Raw genomic sequence first — 26120 nt, forward strand, 5'->3', positions numbered from 1 at the left:
CAAGAAGATGTTCAATATCTTCACCCACCAAGTTTTCTTGCCCTAGCAGGATTTGAATGCAGGTCTCTTAATCCTGGTTGGAGAGCCGATCCACTAAACCATCCTGACTAGAAACAGAGGTAGGTGGACTGTTTCATGGATTGCTAACAAAGCGGTGTGGTCTTAAGAGATGAATGTTGTGGTTTTTAAGGTGCCGGGCCCCTCCATTCCGCGGCAATTTCTGTGCCATCACTCATTCCAGTCGTACAGTTTTAAGCCGGAATCATAGTTTGTAGAAAAATACATTGCCATTTTAACGAACAAATCTTCCCCCATTTGAAAGCATCTTATCTACATTGGGAGAGCTGCTTCGAGCAGCATCAGGAATGTGGCTAGATCTCAGCGAGGTCCAGCCTCCGACCCACAAGCGATGTGGTTCAAGCTTCGATAGGGTTTATTTGCGTTCAGTCAAGATAATCGCAGGCAAAGCAGCGATCTTTCCCCAAGATGACATTTGGTATCAAGAAATGACGCAAATTGGGTTCGTTTTAGAAAAAGAGCAGGCGGCTCGGCCGCCTTGTCTGATAAAAAGCTTTATCGGGTGGGACGAATCATGTGCCGCTTTCTCTCTGAACCCCCGGGTGAGCCGGTGCTGGGAATCGGGACCTTCTCCCTCTCCTTAGCGAATCTTCTGAAGATTCCTTAAGACACAGAAGCCCTTCTGGATCTGGCAACAGAGAACAAAACCAGGATGGATAAGAGGGTTTAAGGCAGCCCTCTCCATGATCCTGTTTTTATTTCTGGATCTTAGAAGCATGGCAACCTCCACAAGGAAAAAACTGAAAATTGCATTTCGTAGTAGGCTGGCTGGGTGGATGGTGGTTCTATGCCTCTGTAGAAGGTGGCGTGCCTATAACCCCATAAATCTTTTGTGCCTATGTAGGGCCAGGGTGTGGACTCACCTCCCTCTATTACCATCTCCACACAAGAATTGGAAGTTGTTCATGACTTTGCCTACCTTGGCTCAACAATCTCTGACACCCTCTCTCTAGATGTCGAGCTGGACAAATGCATTGGCAAAGCAGCCACCATGCTCTCTAGACTCTCAGAGAGGGTATGGCTCAATAAGAAGCTGACATACACCAAGATCCAGGCCTCCAGAGCCTGTGTCCTGAGCACACTCCTGTACTGCAGTGAGTCCTGGACACTTTGTGCCCGGCAGGAGAGGAAGCTGAACACCTTCCGTATGCGTTGCATCTGATGGATTTTTGGTGTCACCTGGCAGGACAAAGTTCCAAATAGAGTAGTCCTAGAATGAGCTGGAATTTTTAGCATGTATACATTACTGAGAAAGCAACGTCTACATTGGCTTGGGCACATCGTTAGAATGGCTGATGGTCGGATTCCAAAGGATCTTCTGTATGGAGAACTAGTGCAGGGAAATTGCCCCAGAGGGAGACCACAGCTGCGATACAAGGACATCTGCAAGTGGGATCTGAAGGCCTTAGGAATAGACCTCAACAGATGGGAAACTCTGACATTTGAGCATTCAGAGTGGAGGCAGCATTGCATCACATCCTCTCCCAATTTGAAGGGACCCATGTCCAGCAGGCCGAGGCAAAGAGGCACTGCCAAAACCAGCAAAACCAGGGAGCTGGACAGGGACAGGTTGTATTTGTCTTCAGTGTGGAAGGGATTGCCACTCTCGAATTGGCCTTCTCAGCCACACTAGACGCTGTTCCAAGTCCTGCATACAGAGCACGTTACCATAGTCTCTCAAGACTGAAGGATGCCTACAACTATGTATTATAGCATGCAATTCCCATCCAACTGGGAGCAGAGGCACCCAGAAACAGGGCAACCCCCACTGAGTAATCCTGCATCCCCTCTTAGTCCCGATCAAGGGAGACTCCCTGAATCAACTCTGAGGATACCGTAGAACAAAACGCACGTCGATCCCATTGACTCAACGGCTCTCCTCTCGTGGACCTGAGCCACTGAATTTAACCCCGTGCTGCTGATTTATAACTTTTGTGTTCGTTTTATGCTTCTTGGTGTGATGCTTCAAATGTCAATGCCCAGTTTGGGAGAAAGGTGGAAGGAGAAACTAATCGATTGGTCGACTTAATTAATCAACCTGATTGCCCAAGTGGGTCAAGGCCAGAAAAAGATCTAATGCTTTCAGGGAAAGTGGCCGGATGGCGGGAGTTAAGTGACGCGAGAAACAGCTGACCTCAGGAATGTGGCTAGATCTCAGCGAGGTCTAGGGCTGGACCCACAAGTGATGCGGTTTAAGCTTTCGGGGAAGGTTCTGAGTTCAGGAAGATAACCTCAGGAAAATGAGCAATCTTTCCCCGAGATGACCTTTGGTACCAAGAAATGATGCAAACGGGGTTCATTGGGAAAAAAAAGAGGGAGGGACTCGGCCATCTTTGCCCTATAAAAGGGACCCCCACATCTCCCCGATCAGACGCTTCCCTTGGAGGTCCGGAGGAAGAACCTTTAGGCAATTAAGGGCCCCCGTTCTTCATGGTAAGGTCTATCATCCGGTTATTTTCTCCAGGTGAGGTAGAAAGAGATCTGATCCTTCCAGGTGAAATGTTGGGTGGGTAGTCATAATGATGATGATGATGTGCCCTCATGTCAATTCTGACAAGTTAGGGGACAAGATCACTTAAAGGAATGTGTGCTATCAGATGCACCCTCGAGCTGAAATTCAAACGATCATGGATTTGCAAGAGGGCGTTGGGGGGAAATCAGACCTCTCTGGCTATCGGGGTTGGGAAGACGAGTCATTGAGGGCTCCAGGAAAAGGATTCTGCCCCAAATCCTGATGGGCTCCTGCTGCTTTCTGCAGGCAAAGATGATGCCCTTCCTGGGGCCGTCTGTGCTGGTGGTGCTCCTGAGAGTGTCGGCAGCCCTGGATCCGGCCCTGGACACAGCCTGGGAGGACTGGAAGAGTCTCCACGGGAAAGCATACCTGGAGGTGAGCTCCCCACCCTCGCCCCACCGTCAGTCCTGGGAGGTCCAGAGGTTGCCCATCGTCCCAAGACAAAACATGAGGCCTGCTTTCCCCTTTCCTCCTTTACAAAGGAGACCTCCATATTGTGGAGAACCTGTAGAGCAACAGGTACTCTCTAACTACGATACCCATCATCCCTGCCAGCTGCACCATGTCACCTGGAACTGATGGGCACTGGAGTCTGTCATCCACAGAACACTTGAGCCCTGTTTTATTGGGAAGGAAGTGGATTTATAGGTATATAAGAAGGCCTGCCTTAAAATCACAGAAGGGTAGAAAGGGACTCTTCAAGGTCATCTAGACAGACCCCCCTCGCCAATGCTGGGCATCCACAGCTAAGGCTTCCCTCTCAGCTGGTTTATTGGAGTTGATCTGTGCCTTCAAGTTGCTTCCGAGTTAGGGCGATCCTTTGTTCCTTTAAAAGCCATTCTTGTCTTTGGGCTTAATCCAGTTTCTCTCTTGCAGGGGGAAGAGTTTTCCCGCAGAGCCATCTGGGAGGAGAACCTGAGGATGATTGAGCAGCATAACTGGGAGGCCTCTCAGGGGAAACACACCTACCGGCTGGGCATGAACCACTTTGGCGACCTGGTGAGCACCCCCGATCTTGCACAGAGAAGCCCTTTTTCCTGCTCAGGAAATTATGGGTCACGTCCACGTTGATCCCTCCGTACCCATTTGTTTTATGGGTATCCCATCTAGTTTCAATCCAATTGAGATCACAGCTGTCCACGGTGTTTGTTTTACACTAAGCAAAAGAGGAAAGAGGTCTGGACTGCTTTGCAGGGCTGTAAGTGAGATTTTCACTGCTGATGTTTAATTCATTTCAAAGTATTTTCGTTCACCTCCTAAAGTCAGAGTAGAAGAGAGGGACTTGCATATAACAAATTTTAAAAGGCAGCCTCTGTCTATGATTTGCAGTCTGAAATGACAAGACTTGGCGGGTCCAGTTTCATGTGTTTCTGTGTGTCCGCTCTGGGTTTTCATCCAAGGTTCTTTTCCTGCTTTCCTAATGTTTAATATTTAAAGCCCTCCGTCCCCTCTCCCTCGGGCCCTTTTGGGTTCTCCCCCTGCCCTCTGGAGCCACAAAAAGCCAGGCCGGGCCGTCTCCTCCTCCTCACGGGTTCTCCGGAGGGGCAGAAGCCGGCGCTCGCCAGGGCGAGTAGAAACCAGAGGCCTGGCGACCCACTTCTGGTTCTTTCCATCAGACGGACGAGGAGTTCAACCAACGGACGAGCTGCCTCCTGCCTGACCAGGTCGAACAAGCCGTGGGAAACATGAGTTGGTTCCACGATTCGGCCACCGAGGAGGTCCCCGAAAGTGTGGACTGGCGGAAAGAAGGTTACGTGTCGCCAGTGAAGAGCCAGGTGAGTCTGGACTCCGGGAGAGAGACGTCTCGTTAAAGTTCAAGACATAAACTCTGCAAGGGTCTTCGTGGGATGCTCGGGAGGGATTTACCATTTCATGGTGTTTCTGTGAATGAACAACCTTCACAACTCCTGTGGGTTCTTTTGTGAAGTCAGTCTATCACACCATGTATTACAAGTTCAAATAGAGAGAGAGAGAAAGAGATTGGGAGTTTGATTCCTCCACGGGGCCTCCTTGAGCGGGGCTGGACTGGATGATCTTTAGAGTCCCCCTTCCAGCTCTGCGCTTCTAAGATTTTTCCTATTATACTTTTAAAGTATTTAAAACTTTAAGAATCCACTTAGGAAAAGCCTGGGAGTCAGGCATAGTGACAATCTCTCACACAAAACGCAACAATACTGAAAAAATTATTAATTATATAGTAATTAAAGCTCCCTTGATTGATAATATAATAATTATTAAAATTCCATTAGGTTTACAATAAGAATGAAAACTCCATGATTTAATGGCACACTAATAATTAAACCCCCTCTGAAGGGGATGACAGAGGATGAAATGGATGGACAGCGTCATCGAAGCAACCAACGTGACTTTGACCCAGCTCCTGGAGGCAGTGGAAGACGGGATGGCCTGGCGGGCTCTGGTCCCTGGGGTCAAGAAGAGTCGGACACAACTTAATGACTAAACAACAACAACAATATTTAAACCTGTCATAATTATCCAAAACATTTAGAAATTGTAGAAACACCTTTAGGAAACAAATAAACCAGTGTTCCGGGACTCAGATCAGAGTCTCGAACCTCAGGAGCCACTCGGCTTCTGAGGTTACCCTCCTGGTCATCTGGATTTGGACACATAAGAGCGAATTTCAGATCCTTTCTGGCTGAGTCAGATCTGAGTTTTTCCCCCTCCTTTTTATTTCCTGAAACAGGGAGAATGTGGGTCCTGCTGGGCCTTCAGCGCCACGGGGGCTCTGGAAAACCTGCATTTCAAGACAACCGGCCAACGGGTCTCCTTCAGCGAGCAGAACCTCCTGGATTGCTCCCGGGATCAGGTCAACCGTGGGTGTCAAGGTGGACACCCCGCACAGGCTTTCGAATACGTCCGCCAGAACGGGGGCCTCAGTTCGGAGCAGGACTATCCCTACAGAGGAAAGGTAAAAGAAAATCTATGCCCATCTCCTGGATAGGCTACTGCAAGACTCTCTCCGTGGGGCTTCCCTTGACACTGACTGGAGCAGGTCCCGAAGGAGGTAGCCAGACGGGCGGCTGATGCGAGCAACTTTGATCAGATCTCCCCAGTTCTGGGGGACCCACTGCATCTGGGGCACCTGGGGAGGCTTTGCGGGGCTCCCTCCCAACCTCCAGAAGCCTTCCGGAGAGGCTCTTCGCTCGGGAGGGCTTCCGACGCCACTCTGCCTGGGTTTTCGGTCCTGTCCGCTGCCCCTGATTTCAAATCATGCCTCTTCTTGCATCTGATTTTACCCATTGACTGATTTTATTTTCATTTACTTGTTGCTGTGTTTTATTTCACCTGCTGTAAATCCTCCAGGATCATGCTTGGCCCGAACGGAAAGCTATACAAATCTGAGCAAAAAAATTAAATTAATGTATCAATCTAGGACGCTGATACAATTCAAGTTTCTCAGGACAGGCGATCTCTAATGCCTCAAGGGAGCCGCTGAGACGGAAAATCCGAACTCGTGTCTTTTGCCTCCAGGCAAGAAACCCAAGTCTGGGCCTTTTTTCTGCAGGTCGGAAGGTGCCGCAGGAATGTCAGGAAGATCTGGATCAAAATTTCAGGATTTGGAAAAGTGCAAAGTGGGAACGAGAAGGAACTGGCGTATGCAGTGGCAAAGTTTGGCCCTGTTTCTGTAGGAATCAACTTTAATAAAAGAAAGTTCCGATATTATAAATCAGGTGAGGATCCCTTGGAAAAAGGGCCGGGTGGTCTTGGCAATAATTTTGGACAGGGTTCAGTTAAGACCTGCGAATGTTGGTATAAAAAGATATAACCCATAATACTAACAAGAGAAATGGCAATGTGTTGCAGGGAGTAGAGAACAGGGGCAGGAGAGCTGGGTTCAAATCCCTACTTGGCCATCAAAACTCTTTTTGATGATGATGTTGTTGTTGCCTCTTGTCAAGTTGCCTCTCACTTCCGGTGGCCCTATGAATGAGCCACCCCTGGGAGGTCCCGTCATCAACAGCCGTGCCACGCTCTTTCAAACACAAAAGCTGTGGGTTTCTTCATGGAGTTGATTCTCCCGCCTTACCCAGCACAACAGACTCTTCCAGGGAATCCTGCCTTCTCCCGAAGGGCCCCAAAGAGGAGAGCCTCTGTTCCAACCTTTTTGCCTCCCGAAAAAGTTCAGCCTTGATTTGCTCCAGGACCCGCATCCAGGTTCATTTGCTGAAAGGCTGCATGGCAGGGTCTGTGGCCCTTATGGAAAGCTGTGTGGGACTGCAGCCACTAGGAAGACGGTGTCAATCGAAATGACAACAAATAGTCGCAGCTTGTATTCCCAGCCATGTGCCCGTTGAGTCACTTGGCGCATGACCGGGAATGAGAGCAGCCGTTACTTCATTGAGAATAATTTATTCTTTAGCACTTGCAGCTGTGTGAATCTCAATTAGGCTTCTGAATCCTCCTCCTCCTATCATCATCCTTTCTGTCTTCCACCCAGGAATCTTTTCAAGAGACTGCGGAAGGGACAAGTTGGGGCACGCTGTGTTGGTGGTCGGCTACAAGACAGATAACAATGGGAACGGTTACTGGATTGTGAAAAACAGGTGAGTCAAGCTGAAAGGTGCCACGGACACGGAGAATTGGGGGATTCTGGGGATGATGGTGGTGTTGTGCTGAGAGGATGAGGCGGAGATCCTTCTGGCCCCAAACTGAGGGCAATTTTCAACGCAACAGTCAGGATCCCGTTTGCTTCAACGACTGTGAACATTGTCCTGGCCTTTCCTTCCCTCTCCTTTGGGCCACCAATTCTGCATGGTTCGCACAACCAGGTGTGCTTCGGTTGCCCAACCGGTCGTCCAAAGCACCGCTCACTGGACAGAGGAAAACCAGGGAGTGTCAGTCAACAGCGTTTTGGCCGAGGATTTTTGCACCCGACTCGGTGCCGGTTAGGGGGTCAGACTGGGACCCAGGAGGCCCAGATTCCAGTTTTCTCCAAGCCTCGCTGAGGGATACGGTGTGACAGTCTCTCTCTTTCACACACACTCTTTGAATTCCTGAGGAGCAGGGGCCAGGGGGTTTCACCCTCCGCACATCTTCCACGAATGTTCTGCTTGTGTAGAAGGCAGACGGATGTCTTCATTTATTCTGTTTCTACCCTGCCCTTTCTCCGTGAAGCACAAGGTGGTATTCATGGAGGCTCATCCTCCCCACAGGCCTGTAAGGTAGACCAGGTGGAGGAAGAAAGAAAACCAAGATCAAGCAGGGAATAGCACAACCTCTAACCACTACTCCATCCAGTCTATGGACAATTATGGTTGTTATTAACCCATCTTGTTATTACTCCCTCATAATTTTCTATCTGTTCTTGTTTTCCCACAGCTATTCTAGAAATTGGGGAATAAACGGCTACCTACATCTGAAGATAGGATCCAACCTCTGCGGCATAGCCAACAATGCATTCTACCCTGTGTAACGCCCTCGGAGGGTGGCCGGATCTCTCCTACCAGACCCTTCTTTAGCCCCCCAGGAGCTGTTCCCTCTGTCTCATCCCCCTCCCTCTGCTGAGCTGAAAAGGACCCCCTGGCCCTAAAATCAGAAAATCGCTTCTTAAAGGTACCACCTGGACAATAAACACCTTGATTTGCATTGAAAGAGTTTTCGTTGTTGATTATTTAATCTGTTTTAATGTACAGTGGTGCCTCGCTTAACAATTGCTTGCTTCATTTAACGAAGAATTCACTTAGTGATTGGTTTTTTGGGAGCATTTTACGATTCGTTTAATGATGTTCCCTATGGGCGATTTTCGCTTACCGATCTTCAGGACCATGCCTCGCATAACGATGACAGTTTAGGTCCCCCTGTTTCGCTTAACGATGTCCGTTTTTGCTATTTTTAAAGTGTCTTAAATGTTCAAAAACTGTTTAAAATGCTTGGAATCATTAGTGCACCTGTAAAACCTTTGCAAACTTAATTTGGCTTTGTTCTGAGTCTTCGTTAATTTTTGGTGAATTTTTCCCCCCATTGAAATGCGTTGAATAGGCTTCAATGCATTCCAATAGGGGGGAAAAATTCACCAAAATTTAACAAAGACTCAGAACAAAGCTAAATTAAGTTTGCAAAGGTTTTACAAGGTGCATTAATGATTCCAAGCATTTTAAACAGTTTTTGAACATTTCAAGACACTTTAAAAATAGCAAAAACGGACCTGTCAAAACCACTGCAATGCACGGAAACCTATTCAATGCATTCCAATGGGGGAACCGCGTTTCGCTTAGCGATGTTTCCTATGGTGATTTTCGCTTAAGGATGGTAATCCGTTCCCATTGGAACGGATTATCCGGTTTTCAATGCATTCCTATGGGAAATGGTGTTTCGCTTAAGAATGTTTTTTGGGAACCAATTAACATCGTTAAGCGAGGCACCACTGTATTTCCCCTTATGCTGCCTTCAGCTGTCATAAAAGTGCACTTTCGAATATACATGCATGCACCTGGCGTCCACTGAAAAAAACTGAAAGAGGGGTTATAGTTCCTTTTTAAAGTTTGAGTTTTTCCATTTTGAATATCACATTTTTGCCTATTTAAATCCATTACATTTATTTAATTCAATTTCCCCCCTGCCCCTCTAGTGGCCAGGCCACTCCTCTGAGCCAGCTTAAAATAAGAGCATCTGCAACATAAACTAAGGTTCAAGAATAAACAACCATGAAGACATGAGACCAAAGAGCAGATCAAACCCCGACTTGAACTAAATTTGAAACAGAATTCACTATGATGACGAACCAAACAATCAATCCTATGAATGTGGGTCATCACTAATTAAGAGAAACAAAACAAAAAATAATTAACTCAATTGAACAGGGACAGGAATATGGTTGCCAAGTTTGGAATTTCTAGTAAAATTCCTCTTTCTATGAGGCAGAAGGATAGAGATCCACAAAGGAGGATCGTTAAAAGTCATCAACTGGCACTTTACTTACTTCGTGGTCGTTTAGTCGTGTCCAACTCTTCGTGACTCCATGGACCAGAGCACGCCAGGCCCTTCTGTCTTCCACGGCCTCCCGGAGTTGTGTCAAATTCATGTTGGTTGCTTCAATGACACTGTCCAACCATCTTGTCCTCTGTCGTCCCCTTCTCCTCTTGCCTTCACTCTTTCCCAACATCAGGGTCTTTTCCAGGGAGTCTTCTCTTCTCATGAGATGGCCAAAGTACTGGAGCCTCAGCTTCAGGATCTGTCCTTCCAGTGAGCACTCAGGCTTGATTTCCTTTAGAATGGATAGGTTTGTTCTCCTTGCAGTCCAGGGGACTCTCAAGAGCCTCCTCCAGCACCACAATTCAAAAGCATCAATTCTTCAGTGGTCAGCCTTCTTTATGGTCCAGCTCTCACTTCCATATTATTTATTTATTTATTTATTTATTTATTCATTCATTCATTCATTCATTCATTCATTCATTCCCCACCCATCTGGCCTAAAGATCACTCTAGGCGGCTTCCAGTATAACATAAATAATAAAATAATACAAAAATTACATAAACCATACGATAACATACACAATCCAAAAATAGAGTAGAAAATAAATCATAGGCATCCTTCAGTCTCAAGAGACTATGGTAACATGCTCTGAATCGAGGAGTATCCTCTCCAGAGCATGAAGCCCGGGTAAGGTAATATGGAGGATAGGCTGTTACCCAAGCAGCAGATCCCCCCTCTCCACATTGCTGAAATGATCCAATGGAAAGGCAAGAGCCAATACAACTGGTTCCAGCAATGTCGCAGGAGTTGGCAGAACGACACATGCTGCCTTCGGGACTCCAGCTCCGGATTTTGCCTCGAGGTTAACTCCTGAAGCCTTTTGCATGAGTGGATATAGCCACAAGGCAGTGGAGGTTTGAAATTGGAGTTTTCCTTCTCCTAGATGGGCTGCCTTCCATGGCTGACGAGCCCCACCTACCCGGCCTGCTCTTTAATAGTGCAAAAGTATGATCTGATCCTTAATATCCTTGATATTACAGAGGCTGTACCATTCCACGACATCCTTCCTGGATACAATTTACAAATCCCTTAAACTAGGTTGTAATACAGTCTGTAAGACATGTCCAGACAATAAACTTGCACTTGCAACCAGCTTAGTTCTATTAAGCTGTCCAACTTTTGTAAAGTGAAATAAATTGTAAAGTAAAGTACTTTACTTTACTTTTGTAAAGTAAAGAAAATAAATAAAGAGAGAATAAACAGAAAAATCAGATATTAGCTGGAGGGAAGGCCAGAATGTATAGCCATGTTTTTAATTGACTTTTAAAGGTGCCCAGAGGGGGGAGGGCGCGAATCTCAGGAGGGAGATTGTTCCAGAGGCGAGGAGCCACCGTGTCTTTTCCTTCCGGGCCTCTCTGGGCGTCAGGCTCCTCAGCCTCACCTCCTGGCTTGCACGGGTGATCCGGGTAGATCTTGGTGGGAGCAGGCGTTCCGCCAAATATCAAGGTCCTAAATCGTTTAGAACCTTATAAGTGAGCATTAGAACTTTAAAGTCGATGCGGAAACGAACGGGAGCCAATGCAGCATGTCCAGCGTACGAGAAATATGCTGGTTTCATACATCAGTACAAGAAAAAGTATAGATTTGACAATGCGGACCTTTGTTGGCAAGGTAATGTCTCTGCTTTTTAGGATGCTGTCCAGGTTTCTCATTGCTTTCCTCCCAAGAAGCAGGTGTCTTTTAATTTCGTGGCTGCTGTTTCCATCTGCAATGATCATGGAGCCCAAGAAAGTAAACTCTGTCACTCATCCACTACACCGTGCCAACTGGAGGTTGTGGTAGGTGGATTGTGGTCCTTTTGTTGATTGCTAACAAAGAGGGTGCTGTAGTCGTAAGAGACGGGGCGCTGGGCTTTTAAAGTTGGGATGCCCCCCCAAACAGCTTTTAAACCTTTTCATATTTTCACAGAGTTATCCTGCACCCCCCTCTTAATCTCGATAAACAGAGACTCCCGGAATCGACTCTGACTATAGACCAAAAGATGGACGTCCACCCCCTTGTCCCGTCCTCCTCCGCTCTCATTTCCTCTCCTAGAAGTTCAACGGATTTGACGGCTCTCTCCTCTCGTCGACCCGAACCTCTGAATTGAGCTTTATTGTATTGAATTAGAATGTTTGCGTTCATCGTTGTATCTGAATATTTTAAGTCTTCCTGTGACACTTCCAAGCTTATGTTTGGGAGAAAGGGGGAAAGATAAACTAATTGATTGGTCAATTAATAAACCAACCCGTTTGTCCAAGAGAGCGAGGGCGAGGGAAAGCTTTCAGGGTAGGTGGCCAGATGGGGGAGCTGAGCCACCAGAAACCTCAGGAACGTGGCTAGATCTCAGTGATATCCTGGGTGGGACCCAGAAGGGATGTGGTTAAAGCTTTGAGCAACGAGAGGGTTGTGAGTTCAGGAAGATAACAAAAAGGAGGGATCTTTCAGCAAGATAACATTGGGTCATAGAAATGATGTACGCTCAGTTCATTTTAGAAAAAGAAGGGGGGACTTGGGCACTTTGCACAATAAAAAGCATAATCAGATGGCAAGATTCACGATTCATTTGGGTCTGTGAAGGCCTGTCCGTCCTGAATCTCAACTTTCACTCAAGGATCGTCCACATCCCGAACCCATCGTTGGGAGGCACCCCCGGGCAGGTGTTGAGTGACTTCTTGTCCACATCTTCCGTGTATACGTCGGCAACAATGGGAGACACCAGGTGACACACGGATGGATGGATGGATGGATGGATGGATGGATGGATGGATGGATGGATGGATGGATGGATGGATGGATGGATGGATGGATGGATGGATGGATGGATGGATGGATGGATGGATGGATGGATGGTGTTTCTAAGTCTCTGTAGACGGTGGCATGCCAGTAAACCCACAAATCCTTTGTAACTCTATTATAGCATAATATTGAGAGCAAAGGCACCCAGAAAAAGGGCTCCTATCATTGACATGAGCTTCTGAATTTAGCCTGATGGCTTTGCATGATAACTGCTGTGTTCTTATTTGGATCTGAAGGTTTTATTTTAAATCTAGATGAGATGCTTCAAATCCCATGTTTGTGGGAAAGGTGGGAGCACAAACTAATTGGTCGGTCAATTACTTAATCTACCAGATTGCCCAGAAAGCATTGTAAAGATTTCTGGGAAGGCAGCTGGACGAGAAGGAGGTAAGCCAAGAGAAACATCGGAGTCCAAGCATGCAGCTAGATCTCAGTGATATCTGGGGCAGGACCCACCAGGGATTGTGGTTCAGGCTTTGGGTGGGGCAGGTTCGGAGTTCAGGAAGATAACACTGGGCAAAAGAGAGATCTTCCCCTAGGATAACATTGGTGATGGAGAAATGAAAGAAATTGGGTTACTTTTAGAAAAAGAGGGAGGGACCCCTTTTTCCTATTAAAAGGGACCCCCCTGTCTCCCCGATCAGGAGCTTCCCTTGGAGAGCTGGAGGAGGAAACTTTGAGGACCCTTGTTCTACATGGTAAGGTCTATCATCTGGTTGCTTTCTCCAGGCTAAGTAAAACTGGTCCTGATCTTTTCCAGGTGAATTATGGGTGGGAGGAAGAAATGGCGCAAGTGTGTCTTAATACTGATGATGAAAAAGAAGAAGAAGAAAATGCGCTATCCAGTGTGTTCTGCCTTATGGCATCATCTTTTCCAGGTTTTCCAGGGAGAGAATATTCAGAAGTGGTTCCCCTTTCTCTTCTTCTGGGTGGGTGCAGCTGGGCCCCCAAGGCCACCCAGGGTGGCTCTTCTCCCCCCCGCCCCGGGAGGGTACACAGTGGGGGATTTGAACTCCCAACTCAGAGAATAAAACCCCTAACTATCCAGCTGGACAACCGGAGAGCCAAGTCAGTGGAAGTGATCCCTTCAAATGTGTGTCTTTGGCTCTTGTAAACAGACCTTTAAGCTGAATTTCTATTAAAGGAGAGACGGGAGGGGGTTGCAGGATGTGTACCCCGGGATCTATTTATGAACCCCCATCCACCAGAGCAAACAGCAGGGCTGTCACTAGACGTGGGGGCACCGTCCTTTCCCCTCGCTTTCTGCCCCTGTAGCCGTAGGCCTGAGTTCCCACCAAGACAGGCCAGATGGGGTCCTCTCTCCAAGGAAGAAAAAGCTCTGGCTGTCAACGCTGGACCTGAAGAAGGGCAGGAGAGGCTGGCGGTTTCAAATCTAAAATCTGGCACCAGGGAGGAAAAATCTGGTTGTCTCCCTGACCTTGGATAGTACCTGCCCAGAATTGGGGATGATTGGACTCCGAGTTCCTGATCTGGGCTTATTTCACAAGCAAAGCTAATGGGAAGAGTTAGCAGGGATGCCCAGGGAATATCCAGGCAAAGGTTTCTATCCTAAAGCTGCATGTTTCGTAGCTGCCGGTCAGAGCTGGCAATATAAGTCTTGGGGGCATCAAAGAACTGACTCAAGTTACCCCATTTCGAAGGAAGAAGAGCAGGTCGGGGACGGTCAAGGGGGCCCTCGGAGGAGCCTTGGCCCGGGGGAGGACGGGGCGAGGATACCAGCGCACTCGGATTTTGGTCCGAACTGAGCAGGAGCTTTCCAGCCGGATTATGCTTGTTGCTGAAATGGCATCTGGTGTCTTCAAGAGGACTGTTAAGGTTTGGACCAAAACCCAGAACGGACACGTCACCACCACCATCGCCCACTATGCACTGTATCTATCAGCATTTTAGTGGCCGTATTTTGCACCACGGGTGACATGGCAGCTACCATGGGATTGTTCTGCCCTTCTGCAGGTGAAGATGATGCCCTTCCTGGGGCCGTCTGTACTGGTGTTGCTCCTGAGAGTGTCGGCAGCCCTGGATCCGGCCCTGGACACGGTCTGAGAGGACTGGAAGCATACCTGGAGGTGAGCTCCCAACCCTGGCCCCACCGTCAGGGAATCCTCATGAGGTGCCCAAATTGGACATCTTCTGTTTAAGCCTCTCTATAAAAGGAAAACTGCTGTTTTTAAAAAATCCATTCTTGTGTTTGGGCTTAATCCAGTTTCTCCTTTGCAGGGAGAAGAGTTTTCCCGCAGAGCCGTCTGGGAGGAGAACCTGAGGATGATTGAGCAGCATAACTGGGAGGCCTCCCAGGGGAAACACACCTACCGGCTGGGCATGAACCACTTTGGCAACCAGGTGAGCACCCCCGGTCTTGCACAGAGACCCCCTTTGTCCTGCTCAGGAAATGTGGGTCGCATTCCATGGATGGTCTCCGTTTGAGTAGACCCACAGAATCAGTGGGACGTATCTCTTTGCTGATGCCTCCGTCTCCTTTCGCTTAATGGGTATGGGAGCTAGTTTCAATCCAGTTGAGATTACAGCCGTTCACAGTGTTTGTTTTAATCTAATCAAAAGAGGTGAGAACTCTGGACTGCTTTGCAGGATGATTTTCATTGCTGTTCTTTAATTTATTTTGAAGAGTTTTCTCCCAGCACCTAAACTCAGAGTAGAAGAGAGGGGCTTGCATATAACAAATTTTAAAAGGCAGCCTCTGTCTATGGTTTGCAGTTTGAAACTTGACAAGACTTGGCGGGTCCAGTTTCATGTGTTTCTGTGTGTCCGCTCTGGGTTTTCATCCAAGGTTCTTTTCCTGCTTTCCTTATGTTTAATATTTAAAGCCCTCCGTCCCCTCTCCCTCTGGCCCTTTTGGGTTCTCCCCCTGCCCTCTGGAGCCACAAAAAGCCAGGCCGGGCCGTCTCCTCCTCCTCACGGGTTCTCCGGAGGGGCAGAAGCCGGCGCTCGCCAGGGCGAGCAGAAACCAGAGGCCTGGATCTTTCCATCAGATGGACGAGGAGTTCAACCAACGGACGAGCTGCCTCCTGCCTGACGAGGTCGAACCAGCTGTGTGAAACGTGAGTTTGTTCCATGAATCGGCCACCGAGGAGGTCCCCAGAAGTGTGGACTGGCGGGTCAATGGTTTCGTCACACGGGTGAAGAACCAGGTGAGTCTGGTCTCCGGGAGAGAGACGTCTCGTTAAAGTTCAAGACATAAACTCTGTCAGGGTCTTCGTGGGATGCTCGGGAGGGATTTACCACTTCATGGTGTTTCTGTGAATGAACAACCTTCACAACTCCTGTGGGTTCTTTTGTAAAGTCAGTCTATCACACCATGTATTACAAGTTCAAATAGAGAGAGAGAGAGATTGGGAGTTTGATTCCTCCACGGGGCCTCCTTGAGCGGGGCTGGACTGGATGATCTTTAGAGTCCCCCGTCCAGCTCTGTGCTTCTAAGATTTTTGCTATTATAATTTTTAAGTATATAAAACTTTAAAAATCCATTTAGGAAAAGCCTGGGACTCAGGCATAGCGACAATCTCTTACACAACATGCAACAATACTGAAACATTTATTAATTATATAGTAATTAAAGCTCCATTGATTGATAATATAATAATTGTTAAAACTTCGTTAAGTTTACAATAAGAATGAAAACTCCATGAATTAATGACACACTAATAATTAAACCTGTCATAATTATCCAAAACGTTTAGAAATTGTAGAAACACCTTGAGGAAAAAAATTAAACCAGCATCGGGGGACTCAGATCAGAGTCTGGATCTCGGGAGCCACTCGGCTTCTTAAGGGATCCTTCCTGGTCATATAGATTTGGACCCTTCAGAGTGATTTTCTGATCCTTTCTGGCAGACCCGGATCTGAGCTCGCTCACAAGAGGTTCCTGGTTTCTAATTTTTCCCTCCTTTTTATTTCCTACCACAGGGTCTATGTGGGTCCTGCTGGGCCTTCAGCGCCACGGGGAAGGAACTGGAGCATGCAATGGCATCTTTTGGGCCTGCTACTGTAGCCATCAACTCTAATGAAGACAATTTCAGATTCTATAACTCAGGCAAGGTTCCCTTCGAAAGAGGGTTGGGTGGTTTTGGCAAGAACTTTGGACGGGGTTTGGTAAAGACCTGCGAGTGTTGGTATAAAAAGATACAACCCATAAAACAACAAGAGAAATGGCAATGTGTTGCAGGGGGTAGAGAACAGGGTCCAGGAGAGGTGGGTTCAAATCCCTGCTTGGCCATCAAAACTCTTTTTGATGACAATGTTATTATTTATTACGTCCTGTCAAGTTGCCTTGGACATCGAGCAGTCCTAGGAATGAGCCACCTCTGGGAGGTCCTGTCCTCTACAGCTCTGCCAGGCTCTTGCAAACCCAAAAGCTGTGCGTTCCTTCATGGAGTTGATCCATCTCACATTGACCTGTTCCTCATTTCCTGCTGCCTCCTGCCTTGCCCAGCATAATGGTCTCTTCCAGGGAATCCTGCCTTCTCCCGAAGGCCCGAAGGAGGAGAGCCTCGGTTCCAAACTTTTTTGCCTCCAGAAAAAGTTCAGCCTTGATTTCCCTCAGGACCCACATCCGGGTTCATTTGCTGAAAGTCTGCGTGGCAGGGTCTGTGGCCCTTATGGAAAGCTGTGTGGGACTGCAGCCACTAGTCGCAGCTTGAATTCCCAGCCATGTGCCCGTTGAGTCACTTGGCACATGGCCGGGAATGAGAGCAGCCATTACTTCATTGAGAACAATTTATTATGTGTCACTTGCAGCTGCGTGAATCTACAGGAGGCTTCTGAGTCCTCCTCCTCATATCATCATCCTTTCTGTCGTCCACCCAGGAATCTTTTCAGCTAAGTGCGAACATCACAAGCTAGGGCACGCCGTGCTGGTGGTCGGCTACGGGGAACTGAAAGGGAAAAAGTACTGGATTGTGAAAAACAGGTGAGACGGCGCCCAGGCCGGTCAAGCTGAAGGGTGTCATGGACATGGAGAGTCGTGGCGGATGAAACAGGACTGATCCGGATGGGTGCTAAGAGGAGGAGGAGAGGATCCCTCCGGCACCAAACTCAGGGTACCTTTAAATGTAAGGGTCAGGAGGATCCGTTTTGCTTCAACGTCTGTGGAAGCAAACCTCCTAGCGTTTCCTTCCCTCTCCTTCAGGCCACCAGTTGTGCATGGTTCGCACAACCAGGTGTGCTTCGGTTGCCCAACCGGTTGTCCAAAGCACCGCTCACTGGACAGAGGAAAACCAGGGAGTGTCAGTCAACAGCGTTTTGGCCGAGGATTTTTGCACCCGACTCGGTGCCAGTTAGGGGGTCAGACTGGGATCCAGGAGGCCCAGATTCCTGGTTTTCTCCAAGCCTCACTGAGGGATATGGTGCGACTGTCTCTCTCTTTCACACACTCTCTTTGAATTCCTGAGGAGCAGGGGCCAGGGGGTTTCACCCTCCGCACATCTTCCACGAATGTTCTGCTTGTGTAGAAGGCAGACGGATGTCTTCATTTATTCTGTTTCTCACCTGCCTTTTTTCCGTGAAGCGCCAGGTGGTATTCATGGAGGCTTATCCTCCCCACAGCCCTGTAAGGTAGGCTAGGCGGAGGAAGAAAGGAAACTGAGATCAAGCAGGGAATAGGACAGCTTTGGGGAGACTCAAGTGTGGTCTCCCTCGCTATCCGTCCAGCCCTCTATCCACTACTCCATCCTGCCTATGGACAATTATGGTGGTATTTTCTTATTTTTATTGTGCCCTCACCTTTTTCTACTTATCCTTCCCGTTTCCCCACAGCTGGTCTGAAAAATGGGGCATCAATGGCTACCTGTATCTGAAGAAAGGATCTAACCTGTGCGCATAGCCTACTACGCATTCTACCCCGTGTAAACCCCCTATCCGGAGGCTGTGGGGTGGCTGGATCTCTCCTTCCGGATCCTTCTTTTGCCTCTCTTGACTCCCCTCCCCCGAAGAGCAGCTCTCTCTCTCTCTCTCTCTCTCTCTCTCTCTCTCTCTCTCTCTCCTCCCCTTCCCTCCACTGAACTCAAATGGACCACCTTGCCCTCAGATTTAGAGAATAGCTTCTTAAAGCCACTTCCTGGACAATAAATAGCTTTATTTGCATTGAAAGAGTTTTCGTTGCTGATTATTTAATGCTCTAACTTTCTGTTTTAACGTGTTTCCCTTTACTCTGCCATTGGCTCTCATGGCAGAAGCACAAAACGGAATATACCCGCATCCATGAAATAAAGGAATGGAAGGAGAAATTTTCATTTAAAAGTTTTAAAGCTTTTCAGGTAGACTCTGAATATTTAATTTTTGTTTCGCTAATTCCACTTAATTTGTTTAATTCTATTCCCCCCCCCGCCCCTCTAGTGGCCAGACCACTCCTCTGGGGCAGCTTAAAAAAACAAATCACATCCGCAACATAAACTAACCTTCAAAAATAAACAACCATTAGACAAACCCCAACTTAAATTAAATCTGTGACAGAACTCAGAACGGTGAGAGACGAAGCATTCAATCATAAGAACCTGGGTCATCAGCAATAAGGGAGACTAATTAATTACTGTATTAAGTCGGGACATAAGTATTGTTGCACAGTTTTCAATTTCTGGTAAAAATCCTCTCTTTCTATGCGGCAGAAGGACAGAGCTCCACAGCGGAGAATCGTTAGAAGTCATCCACTGGCACTTACAGTCTCAGGAGCTCATTTTGAGACATTGGTAGGAGAAAGAAACAAAAAAAAATTATATATTTTCTTGCAGTTGCTTGAAGTTACAGACTTTTGAAGCTTCTCACACAGACTCGGGTCACCCGAGGTGGTCTTCCCCTGCCCCATCTCCCAAGCAAGCCAAGTCCACCATAAAATGGAGGGTAAACGGCCCGTCTGTGGCTTAAGGGATGGAAGCCAGAGAAAGTGGCCACCTGGAATGCCAGCTCAGCACCCGATGTTTCTTTCAGCACAAGATGCAAAATACTCTCGCCGTGGTGTGGGTTCATGAGATAAGACTCAGGAGTTTTAGGTCACCTAGATTTAAAAAAATACTGATGAATGGACTCGTCTTTGGAGGACGAGGGCCGCTCTCTGTGCATGCACAGAGAGGTGGGTGCTCATCCCAAAAGGGATGACAGCTAAATCTTGCTGGTCCTTTTTAGTTAGTTTTTTTCCCTTATAACACACCGGCTCGACTACCGTCTGCAAAGTCTGAACCTTTTGTGAAGGGCGACAGAGTAAGAAAGAGCGAAAGGAAGCCCAATGAGGCAAAACAAAAAGATCATGAAGATTTTAATGATGGAGTGGCTTCTTTCAGACGATGGGATCTGTGGCCTTGATCTTTATTTTTTTCTCTCTCTCTCTGCAGAAAAGCAGGAGAAAGGGGGGTCTGGCAAACCGCTCGGAATCAAGTTTGCCTTTCCTAGAAAACCTAGCCCTCAATGAATAGCATTCTCTCCCCACGGCCGTTTCTCACCGTCTTGTGGTTTCCTGTTCTAACACGGTCGTTCTCGCTGTACGACAGTCAGCAATTTTTAAATCTCTAAACCTCCTTGAGTGCCACACTCGGAAATGGACCTGGAAAACCCACAACCTTTGGGTCTAAATAGTCTGCCCGTCTATCTTCCTCCCTCCCTCCCTCTCTCTCTGCACCCACACTGTTCATCTGAAAATGCAAACGTGTATAGCTGGATCAAAAGGCACACTTACATAGCAAAACCTACTTCTTCACCAATTCATTATCCAACAAACAGCCTTAGATACCTCTCCTGAATCATGGGCTTCCCGATTTCCCACCTCAGAGATGCTGGGAGAGAAATGGATTTCCCCCAGCGTTAGGATGTGGTTGTTCATGATCTCTTTTGCAAGTGAGTAGAGAACAGGCAATTAAGAGTTATCGGCTTTACAAAAGACCCGTTCCTTGGTATAGCCTGATCAGGCTGTGCTTCTGCGTTCTCCTTTTTTAAAAAAGGAATGTCTAGTAAAGGGGGGGGGCTTTCCTGAGAAGTAGCTGGACTTCCAAATTTAGACTTCCATCCATGCTTTTAATTAGAATCAGCAAAGACTTGTTACACCTTAAAAGAGAAGAACTGAACAAACACATTTTCCTTCCTAAAAGCAATTTTGAGACTCTGAGATCTTGAAGGGGGGCCCTTCCCTCAGTCCTGCCACCTTCACAGCATGTTGGGTGGAAATTTCTGTGTGTGAGAGAGAGAAGGGTCTCGGTGGCCCTTTCTAACCTGGGCAACTCCCTCCCACTGGAAATTAGACTGACTTCCCTCCCCAGCTGTCTTTCTGCCAGCAGGAAAACCCATCCGTAATGCATTAAAAAAAGGAAACATGTTTATGTGCTCCTTGTCTAAAATTCAAAAATGTGTGTGAATATCTTTTTATTTTTTATTTATTTATTTATTTAATTTATACCCCGCCTATCTGCTCAGAACGAGCACTCTTTTAGGCTCTTAAAATGCCATAACCAGGATGGATGGATGGATGGATGGATGGATGGATGGATGGATGGATGGATGGATGGATGGATGGATGGATGGATGGATGGATGGATGGATGGATGGATGGATGGATGGATGGATGTGGTTTAAGCTTTCGGGGAGGGTCCTTATTGGCTAGTGAGCAATCTTAACGTCAATTTCAAGATACGGGAGGAAGAGGCTCCGTCCCAGACTAACTGCTTTGCTTGTTTGTTTGCATGCTAACTCATCAGAGGGGTTGGTTTTTCCCAGCCTAGAAAAAACTCTGCTCTTGTTTCTTCCCTTCTCCTCCTCACACGTTTCGAGGAGACTCCATTTAATCTCAGACCCTTTCTTCAACTTGGAAGAGGCTAGATCTCTAGGCAGGATCTCTGAACCCTGGAGATCCATTCCCAGCCACATGGACTGAGGAAACAAACATTTATATATATATATTTTTTACAATTTTCCTTTCTATCCACTTTAAGCCCAAGGAGTGCCTCTTTTAGAAATGGACTTTTAAGGGAGCAAAACACACAAAAACCTTTTATACTTAAAGATCGGCTCCTGAGTCTTTATTTCCTAAAGTGCCAGGCTTTGGAGAAGGTGGATCTCAAGAAAAATCGGGTAAAGAAGGGGATTTTGGTAGCTAATTCTCACCTTGAGGAGCTGGCCTTCCAATGTGCATTTGATGGAAACTTGACCAAGTTCACAGAACTCTCAATCGGTTCTGAGTTCAAGAAGATAAACCTCAGGCCAAGGAGCGATCTTTCCCCGAGATGACATTTGGTAACCGAGATAGAATGCATTTTAGAAAAAAAGAGGAAACGACTCAGCTGCCTTGACTGATAAAAAGCGTTGTTTCCTGACAGGGCCACGCGTGCTTCTCTCTGACCCCTTGGTGAGCCTGTGCTCGGAACGAGGACCCTCACACCCTCCTTAATAAAGATGTGGGTATTAATAATCGTAAACGAATATAACTATCCCCATGGCAGCTGCATCTGATGTGGGGCTGGCCCCCCAGAACCCATCCCACTTGTGCCTCCCGGTGCGACTAGTGCCAGCTGGGGATGTACCTTCGCTTTCGCCCAGCTCGGCTGGCCAATCCACAGCCGTCTGGGGAGACTCGTCCCCCCACCCCCCTGCCCATATTGATTTACAAATACGAATATCCACCTCTCTAATCCTTAACGAATCTTCTAAAGCGTAAATCGGTCCCGTTGATACGTGACCTTTTCCCCATCGAGAGGAAGACTTTTCTGGGGTCCCTAAACTGGGATGTGTCTGTATTAATAGATTCAGTAGGTCCCTAAAATGCCATAAACAGGAAAGTTTTCAAAACTTTTAGGATGTTTCATCAGGCTGGGAAGAGAAGCATCAAATTAGATATATATAATTTTTCTCTCGTGGGTTGTAGACGTGTTAGTGAAACACACAGAAAGACATGGAAGTCCTCGATTAAAGAAGAAAATCTATTTCTTGACAACTGGGAGGGATAGGATAGGCTGATGCAGCTCTCTCCAGCGAGCTGTTTTGATTTTTCTCCTTCCCAGAGGCATCCAGAAACATGGCAACCCCCACAAGAGAAAACCTGGAAATCACATTTAGTGGTACGATGGACAGATGGATGGATGGACGGACGGATGGATGGTGGTTCCATGTCTCTGTAGACGGTGGCATGCCAGTAACTCCATAAATCCTTTGTGGATCTGTATTGTAGCATATCATTCTCATCTCACGGAGAGCAGAGGCTCCCAGAAACATGGTAACCCTTACAACAGAAAATCTGCAGATTAAATTTGGAGATGGATAGATGGAAATTCTAGGTCACACATTTGTTTTCGTTATGCGATGCTTTCAAAGTGCCCGTGTTGTTCAAGAAGATGTTCATTATCTCCACCCACCAGGTTTTCTTGCCCTAGCAGGATTTGAATGTAGGTCTCTTAATCCTGGTTGGAGAGCCGATCCACTAAACCATACTGAAACAGAGGTAGATGGACTGTTTCATGGATTGCTAACAAAGCGGTGTGGTCTTAAGAGATGAATGTTGTGGTTTTTAAGGTGCCGGGCCCCTCCATTCCGCGGCAATTTCGAGGCCATCACTCATTCCAGTCGTACAGTTTTAAGCCGGAATCATAGTTTGTAGAAAAATACATCGCCGTTATAACGAACAATTCTTCCCCCATTTGAAATCATCTTATCTACATTGGGAGAGTTGCTTCGTATCTATTCGGCCACTGGATGTAAACCAGGTGCATGTCAGATGGATCTTTGGTGGGGGGGGGGGATAAAGGAGTTTCCATGGCTGAGCAGGATTTGAACCCGGGCCTCTGAATTCTGGTTGGACGGCCAGTCCACTACACCAGTGGTTCTTAACCTTTGTTACTCGGATGCTTTTGAACTGTAACTCCCAGAAACCCCAGTCAGGGCAGCTGGTGGTGAAGGCTTCTGGGAGTTGCAGTCCAAAACTCCTGAGTAACCCAAGGTTAAGAACCAGTGCACTACACCATACTGACTGGAGAGAGAGGCAGGTGGATTTTGGCTGTTTGGTTGATTGCTAATGAAGGGGGGCGTCTTAATGGAAGGATGCTGTACTTTTTAGATTGGCAAGCCCCCAAATTGCTTTTAAACTCATTTCTTTTTCCTGCATTTCCCCTCTTAATCCCGATAAAGGAAGACTCCCGGGATCAATTCTGCATATAGACCAAAATGGACATCCATCCCCTTGTGACGTCCTCTTTTCGGTCTCGCTTCCTCCCCTAGAAGTTCAACGGATTCAATTCAATGGCTGTCATTGACCGGAGGCCCTGAATTTCGCCCACCCACCTTGAATTATGACTTTTGTGTTCTTATTGATATCTGAATTTTAAGAAAATCTTGGTCAATGCTTTGATTCCCATGTTTGGGAGGAAGGTGGAAGGATAAACTTAATTGATCAATGGATTGATTAATCAAACCGATTGCCCAAGGGGTGTGTGTGAGAGAGCCAGAAAAAGCTCTAAGCTTTCCGGAAAGGTGGCTGGATGGGGGGCGGGGGAAGTAAAGTTACGAGAAACAGTTGACCTGAGGATTGTGGCTAGATCTCATCAAGGCCCAGCGTTGGACCCACAATGGGATGTGGTTTAAACTTTGGGGGAGGGTTCTTGTTGGCTAGTGAGCAATCTTGATGTCAATTTCAAGATATGGGAGGAAGGGCCTCCATCACAGACTAATGGGTTTGCATGTTTGCTTGCATGCTAACTCATGCGTTTGGAGGAGACTCCCTTTGGTCTCAGACCCTTTTTTCACCTTGGAAGAGGCTAGATCTCCAGGCAGGATCTCTGAACCTAGACACCCTCCCAGCCAGTGGGCTGAGGAAATAAACCTTAATTTTTTTTACTATTTTCTTTTCCTTTAAGCCCAAGGAGTGCCTCTTTTAGAAATGGACTTTTCAGTGAGTAAAATACACAAAACCCTTTTACATTTAAAGATCGCCTCCTGAGTCTTTATTTCCTAAAGTGCCAGGCTTTGGAGAGGGTGGATACCCAGAACAGTCAGGCAAAGAAGGGGACTTCAGCAGCTAATCCTCCCCTTAAGGAGCTGGCCTTCCAATGTGCATTTTACTGGAACTTCCAGTAAAATGCACTATGCAACTAAGATCATGGCCACTGGTCCCATCACCTCCAGGCAAATAGAAGGGGAAGATATGGAGGCAGTGACAGACTTGCCTTTCCTGGGCTCCATGATCACTGCAGATGGTGACAGCAGCCACAAAATTAAAAGCTGCCTGTTTCTTGGGAGGAAAGCGATGACAAACCTCAACAGCATCTTTAAAAGCAAAGATCTCACCTTGCCAACAAAGTGAGAGCTGGACCATAAAGAAGGCCGACCGCCGAAGAATGGGTGCTTTTGAACTGTGGTGCTGGAGGAGGCTCTTGAGAGTCCTCTGGACTGCAAGGGGAACAAACCTATCCGTTCTAAAGGAAATCAACCCTGAGTGCTCCCTGGAAGGGCAGATCCTGAAGCTGAGGCTCCAATACTTTGGTAATCTCATGAGAAGAGAAGACTCCCTGGAAAAGACCCTGATGTTGGGGAAATGGGAAGGCAAGAGGAGAAGGGGACGACAGATGATGAGATAGCTGGACAGGGTCATCGAAGCGACCAACATGAATTTGACCCAACTCTGGGAGGCAGTGGAATACAGGGGGGCCTGGCATGCTCTGGTCCATGGGGTCACGATGTGTCGGACACGACTTGATGACTAAACAACAAGAAGCAAGTTCCCAGAACTCTCAACACATTATGAGTTCAAGATGATAACGTCAGGCCAATGAGCGATCTTTCACCAAGATGACATTTGGTAACCAAGATAAAATGCAAATTGGGTTCATTTTAGAAAAAAAAAGGGACTCGGCCGCCTTGACTGATAAAAAACTTTGTTGCTTGACAGGGTCACATGTGGTTCTCTCTGAACCCCTGGTGAGCCTGTGCTCGGAATGATGACCCTCACGCCCTTCTTAATAAAGATGTGGGTATTAATATTTGTAAATGAATACTGTACAAATATCCCCATGGCAGCTGCACCTCATGCAGGGCTGGCCCCCAGAACCCATCCACTCGTGCCTCCTGGTGCCACTAGTGCCAGCCAGGGATGTAGCGTCGCTTTCGCCCAGCTCGGCTGGCCACTCCACAGCCGTCCGGGGAGACTCGTCCCCCCGCCCCCCTGCCCATATTGATTTACAAATAAAGTACGAATATCTGCCTCTCTAATCCTTAACAAATCTTCTGAAGGGTGAATTGGTCCCGTAGATACGTGGCCTTTTCCCCAACCAGAGGAAGACTTTTCTGGGGTCCCTAAACTGGGATGTGTCTGTATTAATAGATTCAGGACGTCCCTAAAATGCCATAAACAGGAAAGCTTTCAAAACTTTTATGATGTTTCATCAGGCTGGGAAGAGAAGCATTTAGATACATATCATTTTCCTCTCATGGGCTGTAGACTTGTTAGTGAAACACACAGAAAGACACGGAATCCCTCCATTAAAGAAGAAAATCTATTTTTTGACAACTGGGAGGGACAAGATGGGCTGATGCAGCTGTCTCTGGTGAGCTGTTTTGATTTTTCTCCTACCCAGAGGCACCCAGAAACATGGCAACCCCCACAAGAGAAAACCTGGAAATCACATTTAGTGGATGGATGGATGGATGGATGGATGGATGGATGGATGGATGGATGGATGGATGGATGGATGGATGGATGGATGGATGGATGGATGGATGGATGGATGGTGGTTCCATGTCTCTGTAGACGGTGGCATG

At 47.3% G+C, this 26120-nt stretch overlaps 1 protein-coding gene across 4 annotated transcripts; it reads left to right on the forward strand.

Moving 5' to 3' along the window:
- LOC110079328 (cathepsin L2-like) lies at positions 1-21720 on the forward strand. Of its 4 annotated transcripts, none has more exons than XM_078378865.1 (8): positions 1-119; positions 2837-2965; positions 3467-3589; positions 4207-4365; positions 5298-5522; positions 6120-6285; positions 7053-7158; positions 7934-8206. In XM_078378865.1, the coding sequence occupies exons 2-8, from the start codon at positions 2843-2845 to the stop codon at positions 8025-8027; spliced, it is 996 nt and encodes a 331-aa protein (XP_078234991.1). In that variant the 5' UTR covers positions 1-119; positions 2837-2842; the 3' UTR covers positions 8028-8206. The 4 variants fall into 4 exon arrangements, 3 of the variants coding, with proteins under 3 accessions (XP_078234991.1, XP_078234992.1, XP_078234990.1); XM_078378864.1 differs by lacking the exon at positions 1-119 and adding an exon at positions 155-2511; XM_078378866.1 differs by lacking the exons at positions 1-119; positions 5298-5522; positions 6120-6285; positions 7053-7158; positions 7934-8206 and adding exons at positions 148-2511; positions 16308-16434; positions 17208-17310; positions 18156-21720.
- The last annotated feature ends 4400 nt before the right edge of the window (positions 21721-26120 follow it).

The sequence above is a fragment of the Pogona vitticeps genome, chromosome 7 (assembly GCF_051106095.1).
Source record: "Pogona vitticeps strain Pit_001003342236 chromosome 7, PviZW2.1, whole genome shotgun sequence".
Lineage (NCBI taxonomy): Eukaryota > Metazoa > Chordata > Lepidosauria > Squamata > Agamidae > Pogona > Pogona vitticeps.

Bases quoted from the DNA above. Each gene is read 5' to 3' on its own strand.
- LOC110079328 (XM_078378864.1), top strand. The intron at 2,966-3,466 runs GTGAGCTCCCCA...TCTCTCTTGCAG, and splicing joins ACGGGAAAGCATACCTGGAG to GGGGAAGAGTTTTCCCGCAG. The intron at 6,286-7,052 runs GTGAGGATCCCT...TCTTCCACCCAG, and splicing joins GTTCCGATATTATAAATCAG to GAATCTTTTCAAGAGACTGC.